The following is a 13,993-nucleotide window of genomic DNA, read 5'->3' on the forward strand; positions in this document are numbered from 1 at the left end:
TCACAAGTCCTGGTTATGCGACTACTGATGCCAGGCAGACAATCTCTGGGAGAGTGTTGATAATGGCTGGGGTTGTTATCTTGTAAAGACACTGCCCAGAAGAAGGCAATGGCAAATGACTTCTGTAGAAAAATTTGCCAAGAACAACCATGGTCATGGAAAGATCATGATCACCCATGTCATATGACACGGCACATAACGAACAAATGATATACAATCTTATATAATCAGTGTAAATTACCCTTTAGGGTAATGGCCAAAAGAAGAGATAATGGGCATGTGAGAGAGAATAAGCTGGAGGGCTGTTGAGAAAATAATGAGAGGGAAAAGGAGATTAACAGGAGACACCATGGACCTAATGGGACAAATGGACTCCTTCTATGTTGCATTAAGTAAATAATGTTAGCCCTTTGCTCCCTTTTGGTTGGATTGTCACATGGTAAAAGCTGAACAAACAATTTGGAATGTATCAGTTAGCTTCAGCTGCTGACAGCCCATTTACTGTAGGTGATCAGCATCTACAATATTCATTCAAATTGAATGTGGTTCGTCACTCCTCAGAACTTTCAAAGTGTTTGAGAGATAGTTTCAGTAATTATAATGATATCATAAAGACAGAAATAAGGAATCTTAACAATTTCAGTTTTAAATATTGAACAAAGAAAACTGTCATTTTCAGAAATGGAGGGAATTTCCTGATCACCATAACAAGCTTCTCCATACTTTTGGATCACACTCGATGTCCCCTGTGGTTCTGATCTACACTGAGAGACGTTATTTGAATATCTTGTTCTGTTTGGAAGCAATAAAGTACCATGGGTCTATCATGGAGCAAGGGATTTGTACCTGCTGCCACTCAGATGCCGAATTTGTGATCTATGAAAACAGATCTTGCTCTACTGAATGTCAACAAGCACCAGAGGTAAAGACATTCCTACATAAAAGAAAGAAAGAGAAGAAGCCTTGGTTGTTCTCCTGCAGTTCCTCGTGGCCCAATACACAGCCTTCTAACTCAATCACCGGTCTGCTCCCTACACAGCTCCCTGATACTTAAGCCTCAGTTTAAGATTCTCATGCTCCTGCTTAACTCGCTCCATGTCCTTGCATCCTCCCTTCACAGTTAATGCCCGAGTTCGAAAACACAAGGCTGCAATTGACCAGCAAACTAGATAAAATCTGTCCAAATGGCAGTACATCCCCGATCTTTTTTGCAGAGCTGAGATTGTCCACAAACAGACCCACGCCCTAGAAAAAGGTAAGGAAATCACCTCAATCACTTGATATTACTATAATAAATACCAGTCTTTATGAAATGGTATTTGTTCCATGAAGGGCAGGTCATTCTTCCATGTTTAACCATTCCCAAAAAAACAGGTATTCTCTAAAGTACATTTTAAAAATTTAGTCATTTTCAGGATCTGGGTGTCTGTGGCATTTATTTCCCATTCCTAATTGCCCATGAGAAGGTGATGGTGAGCTACTTTGTGAGCTACTGCTGTCCTTCTGGTGAAGGTCTTTCCATAGTGCTGTTGGAGAGGGAGTTCCAGGCTTGGACCCAGTGACAGTGAAGGACCAGTTAGGATAGTGTGCAACTTGGGGAGAAGTTTACATGTGGTGGTGTTCCCCTATACCTTGCTGCCTTCATTCTTCTGATGAGTCCTGATGAAGCACCTTGGCCCAAAACGTTGACTGTTTATTCATTTCCATAGATGCTGCCTGACCTGCTGAGTTCATCCAGCATTTTGTGTGTATTATCCTGGACTTCTAGCATCTGCAGAATCTCCTGTGGTTATATAGGGTTAATGGCAGGATTCATAGCAGTGTGAAGGAACAGAGGGATCTTGGGGTCCACATCCATAGATCCCTCAAAGTTGTCACACAAGTTAAGAAGGCATATGGTGTGTTGGCCTTCATTAGTCAGGGGATTGAGTTCACGAACCGAGTGGTTATGTTGCAGATCTATGAAAACCTGGTTAGACCACACTTGGAATATTGTGTTCAGCTCTGGTTACCTCATTATAGGAAAGATGTGGAAGCTTTAGAGAGGGTGCAGAGGATGCTGCCTGGATCAGAGAGCATGTCTTATGAGGATAGGTTGAGCAAACTAGGGCTTTTCCCTTTGGAGCGAAGGAGGATGAAGGGTGACTTGAGAGAGATGTACAAGATGATAAGAGGCATAGATAGAATGGACAGCCAGAGACTTTTTCAAAAGGGAAGAAATGGTTAATCTGAAAGGGCATAATCTTAGGGTGATTGGAGGGAAGTATAGGGGGGATATTAGAGGTAAGATTTTTGCACAGACATTGGTGAGAGCACGGAACACACTGCCAGGGGTGGTGGTAGAGGCAGATACATTAGGGATATTTAAGAAACTCTTAGACAGGCACATGGATGTTTATGTAGGAGGGAAGGATAGATTGATCTTAGAATAGATGAACAAATTGGCACAACATTGTGGGCTAAAGGGCTTGTACTGTGCTGTATTGTTCTATGTTAATGTGAGGGGTAACTGAATTTTCTTTCCAAATTGGGCACAGTATTCTGCTTTCTGCACTGAAGAGTGCAGGCTAGGTTTGATATCTCCTCTGACAATGCAGCATGTTCATAGCACCAGTAAGATTCTCCCTAGATAGTTTGCAAATGCCAGGCAGTGACTATCTCCAATAAAAGAAGAGTTGACACTTTATCCTTGATATTCAACAGCACCAACTAAAACTCAACAAGAAATACTGTGGCTACCAACAGCAGGCTAGAGGCTGGATCTCCCACATAGGCTGCGATATGGTTCCACTCCCAGTTACCTCCTTCCCCTTTAAGCTGCTGGTATTCCACATCTAGGTCAGGACCATCCACTGGTCATTGTCTCCAACGGCCGACCAGCCACCTCTTCCCATTCTCAGCCAAAACCTGAAACAGCACTTCCTGAACAATATATCTGCACATGATTGTGCTTCCTATAGGTCAGTGAACAGCAACAGGAGCCTAGCTGATTTTTGAAGACATAAACATTCACGGGATGTAGATGTCACTGGCAAGGCCAATGTTTATTGACTTTCCTACTCAGCATACTTAGTGGAATCAATCACATCAGTGAGCATGAAGTTACATTCTAGGCAAGACCAGGTAAGGCAGATTTTCTTTTACAAAAGACACCAGCAAACAAAATGGGGTTTGTGCCATTATTGTTGACATTAGCAAATAATTCAATTACCATGATGGTGGAAATTGAATTCATATCTTTGGATCGGTACTTTAGGCTTCTGCATAATGACCATAACAATTTAACTACTGTGCCATCATCTCTTATGTCTTCCCAAAACCCTGACACTAACATTATTCCCCAACTGCTGATCTGGTGAGATTATCTAAGTCCGCACTTGTCAGAGTATTTGGTTTACAACTTTCTGGTCTGTATAAACTAGTACCACACTAGCTAGTGCTCTCATCTATGGAATGTCACAGGTGCTAACTCTAATATATCTTCATTTACTAATATTTGTGGCCAACCACATCTCTAGTATAGAGTCACAAAAACAATCCCTTTAAAGTCAGGCTACTAACATAAGTAAGGAGACAGATGTATCATGTTCATTTTAACTGTGGTCCTGCACTTTTGCCGTTGGTTTCACTCGCATTGCGGACTGGGTGACTGTCAGCAATGATGAACGTGACACACTGGCCGTTTCCACAATCTCAATATCTTTGCAGGTGATACAGGCAATGAGCTTCTCTTGGGAGGCACTGGAGGCAAAACAGAACTCGTAAGAAATACCACCGAGAACAGCACCAAGAATGGGGCCGATCCAGTACACCTGCAAGAACAATGGTAGAAAGCTCCTATTAGCATTCAGTGTCATATGTGACGGCACATCAATGCAATAGATGCCATAAAGGTTTAAATTCTAGACTGGTACCTGTCACTTGTTACAAAGCTCCTGTTACCAATCAAATACATGTAACTCCAATCCAGTGCTAGTGTGGAGATTTGGACTCAAAAAGCACACACTTCACATTATCGAAGCTAACCTGTGTTGTGGGAATGTCGTTTGTTTCCAGGCCCTTCAAACCTCCTTCCATAACCCGTCAGTATAGACAGGACAGGAGTAAAAGCCATGGTGAATCTGCTTTCTCTCTTAGTGGCACTTTCTTTAATGACTGGGCTTGAAATCTCACCACAGGAGGAAATAAGACTAATGCTAATTATAGTTCCCCAACTGTTGGCTTGGTGCAAGCGAGAAAATCAGTGAATACTGGAGGATTTGATACAGCTTTCTATCCTGTATGGAGCTGTATCACACAAACCAGTGCACTCACCAATGGAAACATTCGGGGGTGGGGGGGGGGGGGTTAACAAAAATACTTGCTCCAACCTCTAAATGTAAATACTGGAGGCATTAAAAAAGTAGAGTCTTAAATTTTAAATCATCAGAAGGCCACTTCAGTGTATTTTTGAAATGTGAGTGAAATTTTTCAATACATAAACCTTTAATGCCACGGAAAGTACTGTGGAACATTTGTTATTTCTTTGGCAGTTCCTCCTCAGACTAGGAATTGAAAACTGAAGTGAGGGAGATGATGTTTTAAAAAACCCTTTGGATGAGTTGCTTACTGCTGTTCACTGAAGATCATTGTTATATGATAGGCCATCAATGCCTGGCATCAGTCCTGTTGGCTGGTCACCATTTCCCTCAGTCACATCTCTCCCCAAAAGCCCAGAGTATCTTCTTGAATGGAGTTGCCTGGTAACTTATTCCACAACTTTGTGTTTTTTACTTGTTCATTTTTACTGAATCTGGGTAAACCTGGCAAGGCCAACATTTATTGTTTATCCCTAATTTTCCCTGGGAAGGTGGTGGACAACTGCGGCCTTCTTGAATCTGCTGGGCGCGTGTTCTGGGATTTGGATTGAGTGATAATGAAAGAATGATGACTTTTTTCCTCTTTTTTTCAGCACAATACAGGCTCTTTGGCCCACTATATTGCGCTGACCCTATTCCACTTACTCCAAGATCGATCTAATCCTTCCCTCCCACATAGCCTCCATTTTACTTTCATCCATTGTGCCTATCTAAGAGTCTCTTAAATGTCTCTAATGTATCTATTTCTGCCACCACCCACGGCAGAGGGTTCCACAAACCCACCACTCTCTCTGTAAAAACCTACCTCTGACATTACCCCCTAAGTTTCCTCCACAGAGCTATAGAGCCGCAAACCTACCTCGTGGCTCTTGAACTCAATTTCCCAACACACCATACACCTTGTTAACCATTCTATCAACACATGCTGATCTTTGAAGGATCTGTGTATGTAAATCCCAAGACCCCTTTGCTCCTCCACACTGTTAAGAAACCTGTCATTAATCCTGTATTCTGCCTGCAAGTTGGACCTTCCAAAGTGAATCAATTCTCATTTTTCTGGATTGAACTTTATCTGCCACTTCTCAGCCCAGATCTGCAAGTTATCAATGTCCCATTGTAACCTACGACAACCTTCTACACTACCCATACCTATTCTATGCTGTTCTTGGATTCATCAAGGTCCTCTCACTGGTGAATACTGAAGCAAAGTATTCATTAAGGACCTCCCCATCTCCTTTGACTCCAGGCACAGTTGAGAGATTGAAATTTGGAGGGGAACCTGCGGTGGTGGTGTTGTGGTGTACATGATGTCCTTGTCCTTCTTGGTGATAGAGCCTGAAGAAGCTAGGTGACTATTACAGTGCACTTAAGATCATAAGGCATTGGAGCAGAATTAGGCCATTTGGCCCATTGAGTCTGCGCCACCATTCAGTCATGGCTGATCCTTCTGTCCCCTCCTCAGCCCCATTCCCCAACCTTCTCCCCGTAACCTTTGATGCTGTGTCTAATCAAGAACCTATCAAGCTCCACCTTAAATACACACAACGACCTGATCTCCACAGCTGCATGTGGTAACAAATTCCACAAATTCACTATTTCTGGCTAAAGAGATTTCTCTGCATCTCTGTTTAATGGATACCCCTCTATCCTGAGGCTGCGCCCACTTGTCCTAGGCTCCCCCACCATGGGAAACATCCTTTCCACATCTACTCTGTCTAGGCCTTTCAACATTTGAAAGGTTTCAATGAGATTTCCCCTCATCCTTCTGAATTCCAGCAAGTACAGACCCATAGCTACCAAACGTTCCTTGTATGATAACCGTTCCATTTCCAGAACCATCCTTGTGAACTTCCTCTGAACCCTCTCCAACGCCAGCACATCTTTTCCCAGATGAGGAGCCCAAAACTGTTCACAATACTCAAGGCAAAGCCTCACCAGTGCCTTATAAAGCCTCAGCATCACATCCCTGCTCTTGTGTTCTAGATCTCCTGAAATGAATGCTAACATGGCATTTGCCTTCCTCACCACTGACTCCACCTGTAAGTTAAACTTCAGGGTGTTCTGCACAAGGACTCCCAAGTGCCTCATCTCAGATTTTTGGATTTTCTCCCCATTTAGAAAATAGTCTGCATATTTATTTCTACTACCAAAGTGCATGACCATGCATTTTCCAACATTGTATTTTATTTGCCACTTTCTTGCCCGTTCTCCTAATCTGTCTAAATCCTTCTGCAGGCTTCCTGTTTCCTCAACACTGCCTGCCCCTCCACCAATTTTAGTTGAAAAGATTCAGCTTTCAAAGAATGTCACCTCTTTGAATATGTAATAAACATTGCCACCTTTAAGTGTCAATAAAATGACAGTTTTCACAGATTACTTGCAAAAAAAGCCACTGTCACACTGCCTTAATGTGGTGGAATTAAAATTTGGTGGCAGAGGGGAAGTAGGAAGCTTCCACCGTTGCTGAGCTGTGAACAAAATTCCTTCTGACTACAGCAAGGTTTTAAAATTGTTCTCACTTCATAAACAGTCACAATGGGAACTGAGACATCTTTCCATTTTCTCGCCAAAGTAACTGTCATTGCAGATGAAGCCAGCTAGCAAGTACTGGAAGGCCCCTCTAGCACAATGCTAACATTTGCTAATTATTCCTGAACTTTGATTTACCTGCCAAATCAATGATATGATAGTCCAATACTCCATCAAGCAGTGTTTTTACCCTTTGAGTGGCAAGGGCTGTTTCTCAATTGACTTTTGAAATAAACTTTAATCAATTACAGCAGGGCTTCCCAACCTGGGGTCCACAGCCCCCTTGGTTAATGGTATGGCTCATTGGCATATAAAAAGGCTAGGAACCCCTGGTTTGCAGCCTCACTCTGTTGAGCATCACTCCACCGTTATCAATTAGCAATAGGGGCTGAGGTCAGCGACTGAAACCACAGTCTACACTGTACAGTTAGCAGCACAGAACAAGAATGTGACCAGATCTATTTGTGTTGCATCTGAATTTACAAATGGCCTGAAGTGCTTAGGCATAAAGAGTAGGAGAACTTCATTTAAGCCCAGGTTGCCCCGCATATAAACGTCATTGAGTTCCTGATCTTTGCCCCAGGAAGATGCTGTGCACTGAATTCACCATAACAAAGCGCAAGCAGTTTTTGGTCTTTGGGAGACTGAGTGCAAAGGTATGTTGTTGGATGTTAATTGCAGAATTTTTATGCGCTGCGCATTGTGTTACTGCATTTTTGCTTTCTCAGTTTTCCAGACTTGGATGTCTGCTTGCTGCATCTTGCTTTCCTGCACTTATGCATTTATGGAGGGCCATGTCGGATGGGATGGGGGCAGGTAGGAAAGAAGACAAACCCTCTCTTGCTCAATAAACATCCCAAAGAAATATATACGGTGGGTTATGTTTTCCTCCCATAAGATGAAGGAGTGCTTTATGTGCCCCACCATAAGCCAGTAGATTTAAAGTCCAGCGCTTGCTCTGCTTTTAAGCATTCCATTTGCAGCATTCCTGAACCTTTGCATTTCTGGTTATTTGCTTGCTGCACTCTTGCTTTCCTGCTGGTACAGACATTGTTGGCAAAGATTTTTGCATTCAGCGCCTTTTGTGACCTAAGAACATCCCAAAGACAATCAACTGCATTCATTCTTGTAAACCTCAGCACCATCCACAATGTTTGTGATAATGGCCCAATAATCTATTTGGTTTAGGAATAAGCATTAGCTAAGAATCTGGGGGGAGCCCCTAACTCTTCTCTAAAATAAGACCCTGGGATCTTATACTCAAGAGAGCAAGCTATTGTTTAACATCTCATCTAAACACAGCAGCTGTTAGAGAGTGTTGGACTATTTTGTCCTCTAATTTCTCAAGCAGAGCTTAACCCTTAGAAACTAGATCATGCAAGTCATTTCAGAGAACTCTAAAGTCAAGAGTTATATATACACTAGAAGGGTTAAAGACACCATGATTTACTTCCTAAATGGAACATAAGTGAACTTATTTGGTTTCAACAGCAAACCAACAGTTTCATACCAGGATTGAAATATCGACTGTTTATTCCCCTCCATAGATACTGCCTGACCTTCTGAGTTCCTTCAGAATTTTGTATGTGTTGTTCAAGACTTCCAGCATCTGTAGAATTGCTTGTGTTTCAAACTAACGAATCATTTCCAGATTTTGTAAATTGAATTCAAATTCTTAATATGCCATGTGCCATCTGAACTCCATTTCTTTAAGTTCTTAGTCCAGGTTCCAGTAACAAATCTTGGAAGCAGAGTACCCATTTGCTAGCAAAACCACAAGGCACATCTTCCAACTTTGGGCCAGACAGGATATACCCCAGGTTACTACGGCAAGTGAGGAAAGAGATTGTTGCACCTTTGGCGATGATTTTTGCATCCTCACTGGCCACAGGAGCAGTGCCAGATGATTGGAGGGTGGCAAATGTTATCCCTTTGTTCAAAAAAGGGAGTAGGGATAATCCTGGCAACTATAGACCAGTGAGTTTTACATCAGTGGTGGGCATATTATTGGAGTGGATTTTTAGAGACAGGATTTACGAGCATTAGGAGAAGCATAGTCTGATTAGGGATAGCCAGCATGGCTTTGTGAGGGGCAGGTTATGCCTCTGAAGGCATGTATCCAAGGTTTGAAAGAGATGTGTGGAGCAAGTTATTTTACACAGAATGGTGCATGCATGAATATGCTGCCAGGGGTTGTGGTGGAGGCAGATACAATAGAGACGTTTAAGAGTCTGGTAGATTTGTACATGAATGGATGAATATGTATCACGTACTGGCCGATGGGATTAGTTTAATTCAGCATTATGTTCAGTACAGACACGGTGGGCTGAAGGGCCTGTTCCTGTTCTATGGTTCTTATAGAAAAATCTGTAGAAATCAAAGTCATTGTATAAAATAAAAGGGTTGCCTTTTGAAAGCAATGTTGTGAATTTTTTCTCTCTCCATGGGTCCCGAATCTTGAGCTCACTTCCTCAAAAGGGGGAGGAAGCAGAGTCATTGAATATTTTTAAGGTATTGACAAATCGATTATTTAAGCAAGAGTGAAAGGATACAGTGAGTAGACAGGAATGCAGCAATTAGAGCTCCATGATCTTGTGAGGCTAGAGGGGGTGAGTGGCCTATTCTTCCACCTATTTCCTAGATTTGCATGCATCTTCTAGTTCGGAAACAGTGATTGGCAGCACAACCGTCCCCAAATAAACATCTGAAATCTACTTTTCAGAGCCGAATATATTTCAGAATTAAAGACAAAGGAATATTATTTTTTAAGACCTCCAGAAGGTTGTCATGGGACATTGCACAAAATTGTTTTAAACAAGAACAGAGCTTTTCCTTTTACATTGAAACACATTATTGTTCACTTGGCCAAGAGGACAGCTGAAAGCATCTACAGATGATAATGTTGCATGTGTACTGGTCATTGAGTTACCCAGTGATGCTCCCAGAATCCGGTGATTACAGCTGGTCCAAGTGATCTCGCAGGATTCAGGCTGCCTCCTGAGAACTTTCCCTAGAGGACAAAAGCAGAGGGGTCAGGCACTCAGACACACATTTCCCAATCAGCTGTCCAGAATTGCCTGCTGGAATCCGTTTCAGACGTCCTCGGTGGGAATACAAACCAGTACTATTCCCCATTAAATCTGAGCCAATGTTAATGACGGCCCTTGTTGTTAAAAGTACCATACATTGTCACCTTTCAAACCCTAATGTTTATCAAGGAAAGTCTAATGGTGTCTTCAATCTCTCCTCACTGCCCTGTCACATGCAAGTTCGACTGGCAGACAGAAATGCCTGGCCAAATTTCCAGACATGGATCGACCCAGAAATTATTTCAGTCCCTTTCTGTAAAGGAAGCATTGTTGTTTGATGTCAAGGAGGCTCTCTCATGCCATAAATCCGCTGATTAAGCAATGGACAATTATGGTTCTTACCGATGCCAGGATTCCAGTTGTCAGACTAAAGGCTATTGCCAAATTTCCAGGCTCTCCCACTTCCCTGCGTCGATGATCATCCACAGCAAATATTGTGAAAACCAGCTGGAACGTGGCAAAAATCTCCATCACCAGTGCTTGGCCTGCATTTCCATCTTTGTTGATCTGTTTGGAAACATGCAAATGGTTACTCCAGCAGCACTTCCCAAGCCCATCATCCCTGCCATGAAGGAGGGCCAGAGCCTCAGGCACAGGGGGACACATCCACTGCAAGTTCCCCTCCGAGATGCACTCCACCTGAACTTGGAAATGTAGCTCCTGTCCTTCATTGTTGCCTGGTCTAATTCCTGGAACACCCTCCTCAACAGTACTGTGAGAGTACTACAGGCAGCTCACCACCACCACCAAGGGTAAGCAGGGATGGGCAGTAAATGCTGTCTTTGCCAGTGATGCCCAAATCCTGAAAATATATTAAAAACTAACAATTCAATGATCCATTGAGAAAACTCTGCTTAAGAATGTTGAAACTGTCACCTAGGACTCCATCGCATAATACCATAAGACATAGGAGCAGAATTAGGCCATTCGGCCCATCAAATCTACACAATTCCATCATGACTGATCCCGGATCCCACTCAGCCCTGTACACCTGCCTACTCACCATATCCTTTGATGCCCTGACCGATCAGGAACCGATCAACCTCCGCCTTAAATATACCCACGGACTTGGCCTCCACCGCAGAGCATTCCACAGATCCACTACTCTCTGGCTAGAAAAAATTCCTCCTTACCTCTGTTCTAAAAGGTCAGCCCTCAATTTTGAGGCTGTGCCCTCTGTTCTGGATACATCTACCAGAGGAAACATCCTTTCCACATCCATCTTATGTAGTCCTTTCAACATTTGGTAGGTTTCAATGAAATCCCCACACATTCTTCTAAATTCCAGTGAGTACAAGCCCAACGCAGCCGAATGCTCCTTATATGGTAACCACTATATTTCCGGAATCATCCTCGTGAACCTCCTCTGGATTCTCTCCAATGATAAAACATCCTTTCTGAGATACGGGGCCCAAAACTGCTGACAATACTCCAAGTGCGGCCTGACTTGTGTCTTATAAAGGCTCAGCATTATCTCCTTGTTTTTATATTCTATTCCTCTTGAAATAAACACCAACATTGCGTTTGCCTTCTTTATCACAGACTTGACCTGTAAATTAACCTTCTGGGGGTCTTGCATGAGGACTCCGAAGTCCCTCTGCACCTCTGATGTTTGAACCTTCTCCCGATTTAGATAATAGTCCACACTAATGTTCCTTTTACCAAAGTGCATTATCATGCATTTCCCAACACTGTATTCTATCTGCCACTTTTTTGTCCAATCTTCCAATTTGTCTAAGTCCTGCTACAATCACATTGCTTCCTCAGCACTACCTACCCCTCCACCTATCTTCATATCATAGAATCATAGAAATCTACAGCAAATTACAGGCCCTTTGGTCCACAATATTGTGCCAACCATGTAACCTACTCATCCACAAACTTTGCCAAAAAGCCATCAATTCCATTATCTAAATCACTGGTAAGCAATGTGAAAAGTAGCGGTTCCAACACTGACCCCTGAGGAACACCACTAGTCACTGGCAGCCAACCAGAAAAGGCCCCCTTTTTTTCCATTCACTCTCTCCTGCCTGTCAGCCATTCCACTATCCATGCCAGTATTTTTCCTGTAACGCCATAGGATTTTATCTTGTTAAGCACCCCGCGTCAGTAACATCACATACATTCTTCTCCAACTTCAAAATTTATTTCACTGGCTCCATTGGAATGAATTTTGGAGGTGAAGTACAATGCTCTGATGTTACTGCACACATCATTTGCCACTAGCAACCAATGATGAATGTCAAAATGCACATTTTTAGATGTTTTCATCTGTCTCTTTGTCGATGTATAGAGGTAGTAAGATTACAAGAGTGTTCGGTGCCCATGTTGTTATGAGAACGTCTGTGCCATTCGTTTTGGTTCAGCTCCATTCTCCACTTTGGAGAAATATACCTTTACTGTAAGCCAAAAGAGAAAGCATCATAGTGAACTAGCAAGGAAAATGGACTCACCATGTTGACTAAAAGTCTTGATGTTGACTTGGCTGGGAGTGACATGTAGATGATCCCTGATCCAATCACTGCGCCGAGGCACTGCGCCAGAAGGTAGAACACAAACTGGAGGAAGTCCAGTTTCCTGGTGCACAGGAATGCGAGGGTGACAGCTGGGTTCATCTGCGCGCCGCTGATTTCTCCAAAGCAGTGGATCAGGCTGAGTGCTGAAAAGCCAGCAGCCACAGCCACCTGCATCAGGTCCGAAGCTCCACCTTCCTGCCCAGGGGCAGAGGCTCCCAGGATAACTGAGACCAAGATCAGTGAGCCGAGCAGCTCTGCTAAGACTGAACGCCAGAACCTGCGACTCCTCAGCTCCTAAGGCAAACACAAACAATATCACCATGGAAATCCTTCTCCACTTTTAGATTTTGTTTCCTTGCAATCTTCATTTATGGGATAGTCACGTGTACTGGTTGGACAATTCCTACTTAATGGATTATTACAAATCAAGCCTGTATTTAAACTCCAACTGAGTCTTCCTCACCTCATCTCATCAAGTCTGCCTCTCATTCTAATCTAGCTTCTCATTTAAAAGCACAGACCTTTGTTTAGCCACAAGGGTCAGATGATCTTCTCTGTGCCATTTTCCTCAGTTCCCTCAACACCAATCCTTTCGCACTCTTTGCTGACATCATGTAGAATACTTCTGTCCCAACACCAGTTTGTGCCACCTACTCACTCACAAGTCAAACCCAACCTCTGTCATTCCCAGAAAGCATCATACTTACCCAAAAGAATGACTTGGTTTCTGGTGAGAACAGACTTCACCAAATGTGCATTTATGTGTCTGCAGGTGTTACTGGAAGAACCCAGTGCCCCCTTCCTTTCCAGTCCTGATGAAGGGTCTTGGCCCGAAATGTCGACTGTTTCTTTCCCTCTGTAGGTGCTCCCTGACCTGTTGAGTTCCTTAAGCATTTTGTTTGTTACTTATGAATTTCCCAAAGACTCCAGCTGTTTTCCATGGATTTCTATACTGAAGTATCCCTCAGACTGATGTTTTTTATTTACCCATCCATGGGATGTGATATTGTTGCTTCATTTTGCCCTGTCTTCTTTCTATCCTCCTCTCCATGGACAGGTTCAGACTGGGTACACAGAGAGAAGCTGCTCTCATTAATGTATGGTTCCAGGATCAGAGTTGGAGATTCAAGGTGAAGGGCAATAGACATATGAGGGGTATAGTTAGGGTAGATGAAAGCAGGCTTTTCCGCTGAGGTAGGGTGTGACTAAAACTAGAATTCATGGCTAAAGGGTGAAAGGTGAAAAGTTTAAGGGAACATAAGGGGAAACTTCTTTGCTCAGGGTGTGGAATGAGCTGTCAGCACAAATGGCGCATACAAGCTTGATTTCAACGTTTCAGAGAAGTTCGGATAGGTACACGGAGAGTAGGGGTATGGAGGGCTGTGGTCAATGGGATTAGGCAGTTTAAATGGTTTTGGCATGGACTAGATGGGCCGAGGGGCTGGTTTGTATGCTGTACTTCTCTATGACTCTATAGAGAGGACACAAGAAAGACCTTTTA

General features: G+C 43.1%; 2 protein-coding genes across 3 annotated transcripts in view; one reads left to right on the forward strand and one right to left on the reverse strand.

Annotated features, from left to right (window-relative positions):
• Positions 1–3,847, forward strand: part of LOC132384611 (zinc finger CCCH domain-containing protein 10-like) — a 56,339-nt gene extending 52,492 nt beyond the window's left edge. Inside the window, exons 5-7 of one of the 2 annotated variants that reach the window (XR_009508945.1) lie at positions 680–922; positions 2,961–3,123; positions 3,709–3,837. The gene's annotated coding sequence lies outside the window, so the exon portion shown is untranslated. Of the gene's footprint in view, positions 1–679; positions 923–2,960; positions 3,124–3,708 lie in introns of both variants that reach the window. The other variant, XR_009508942.1, reaches the window with a different exon arrangement.
• LOC132384613 (aquaporin-4) lies at positions 3,160–13,177 on the reverse strand. The gene is made up of 5 exons (XM_059955877.1): positions 13,169–13,177; positions 12,430–12,783; positions 10,319–10,483; positions 9,817–9,897; positions 3,160–3,812 (listed from the first exon to the last, which is right to left on the reverse strand). The coding sequence occupies exons 1-5, from the start codon at positions 13,175–13,177 to the stop codon at positions 3,594–3,596; spliced, it is 828 nt and encodes a 275-aa protein (XP_059811860.1). The 3' UTR covers positions 3,160–3,593.
• Positions 13,178–13,993: the final 816 nt, after the last annotated feature.

This window comes from Hypanus sabinus, chromosome X1, assembly GCF_030144855.1.
Source record: "Hypanus sabinus isolate sHypSab1 chromosome X1, sHypSab1.hap1, whole genome shotgun sequence".
Taxonomy (NCBI): Eukaryota; Metazoa; Chordata; class Chondrichthyes; order Myliobatiformes; family Dasyatidae; genus Hypanus; species Hypanus sabinus.

Coding starts and splice junctions, on each gene's coding strand:
- LOC132384613 (XM_059955877.1), bottom strand. Junction 10,484..12,429: donor CAAGACTTTTAGTCAACATG/GTGAGTCCATTT, acceptor GTTTCCAAACAG/ATCAACAAAGATGGAAATGC. Junction 9,898..10,318: donor CAACTGGAATCCTGGCATCG/GTAAGAACCATA, acceptor TTTGTCCTCTAG/GGAAAGTTCTCAGGAGGCAG.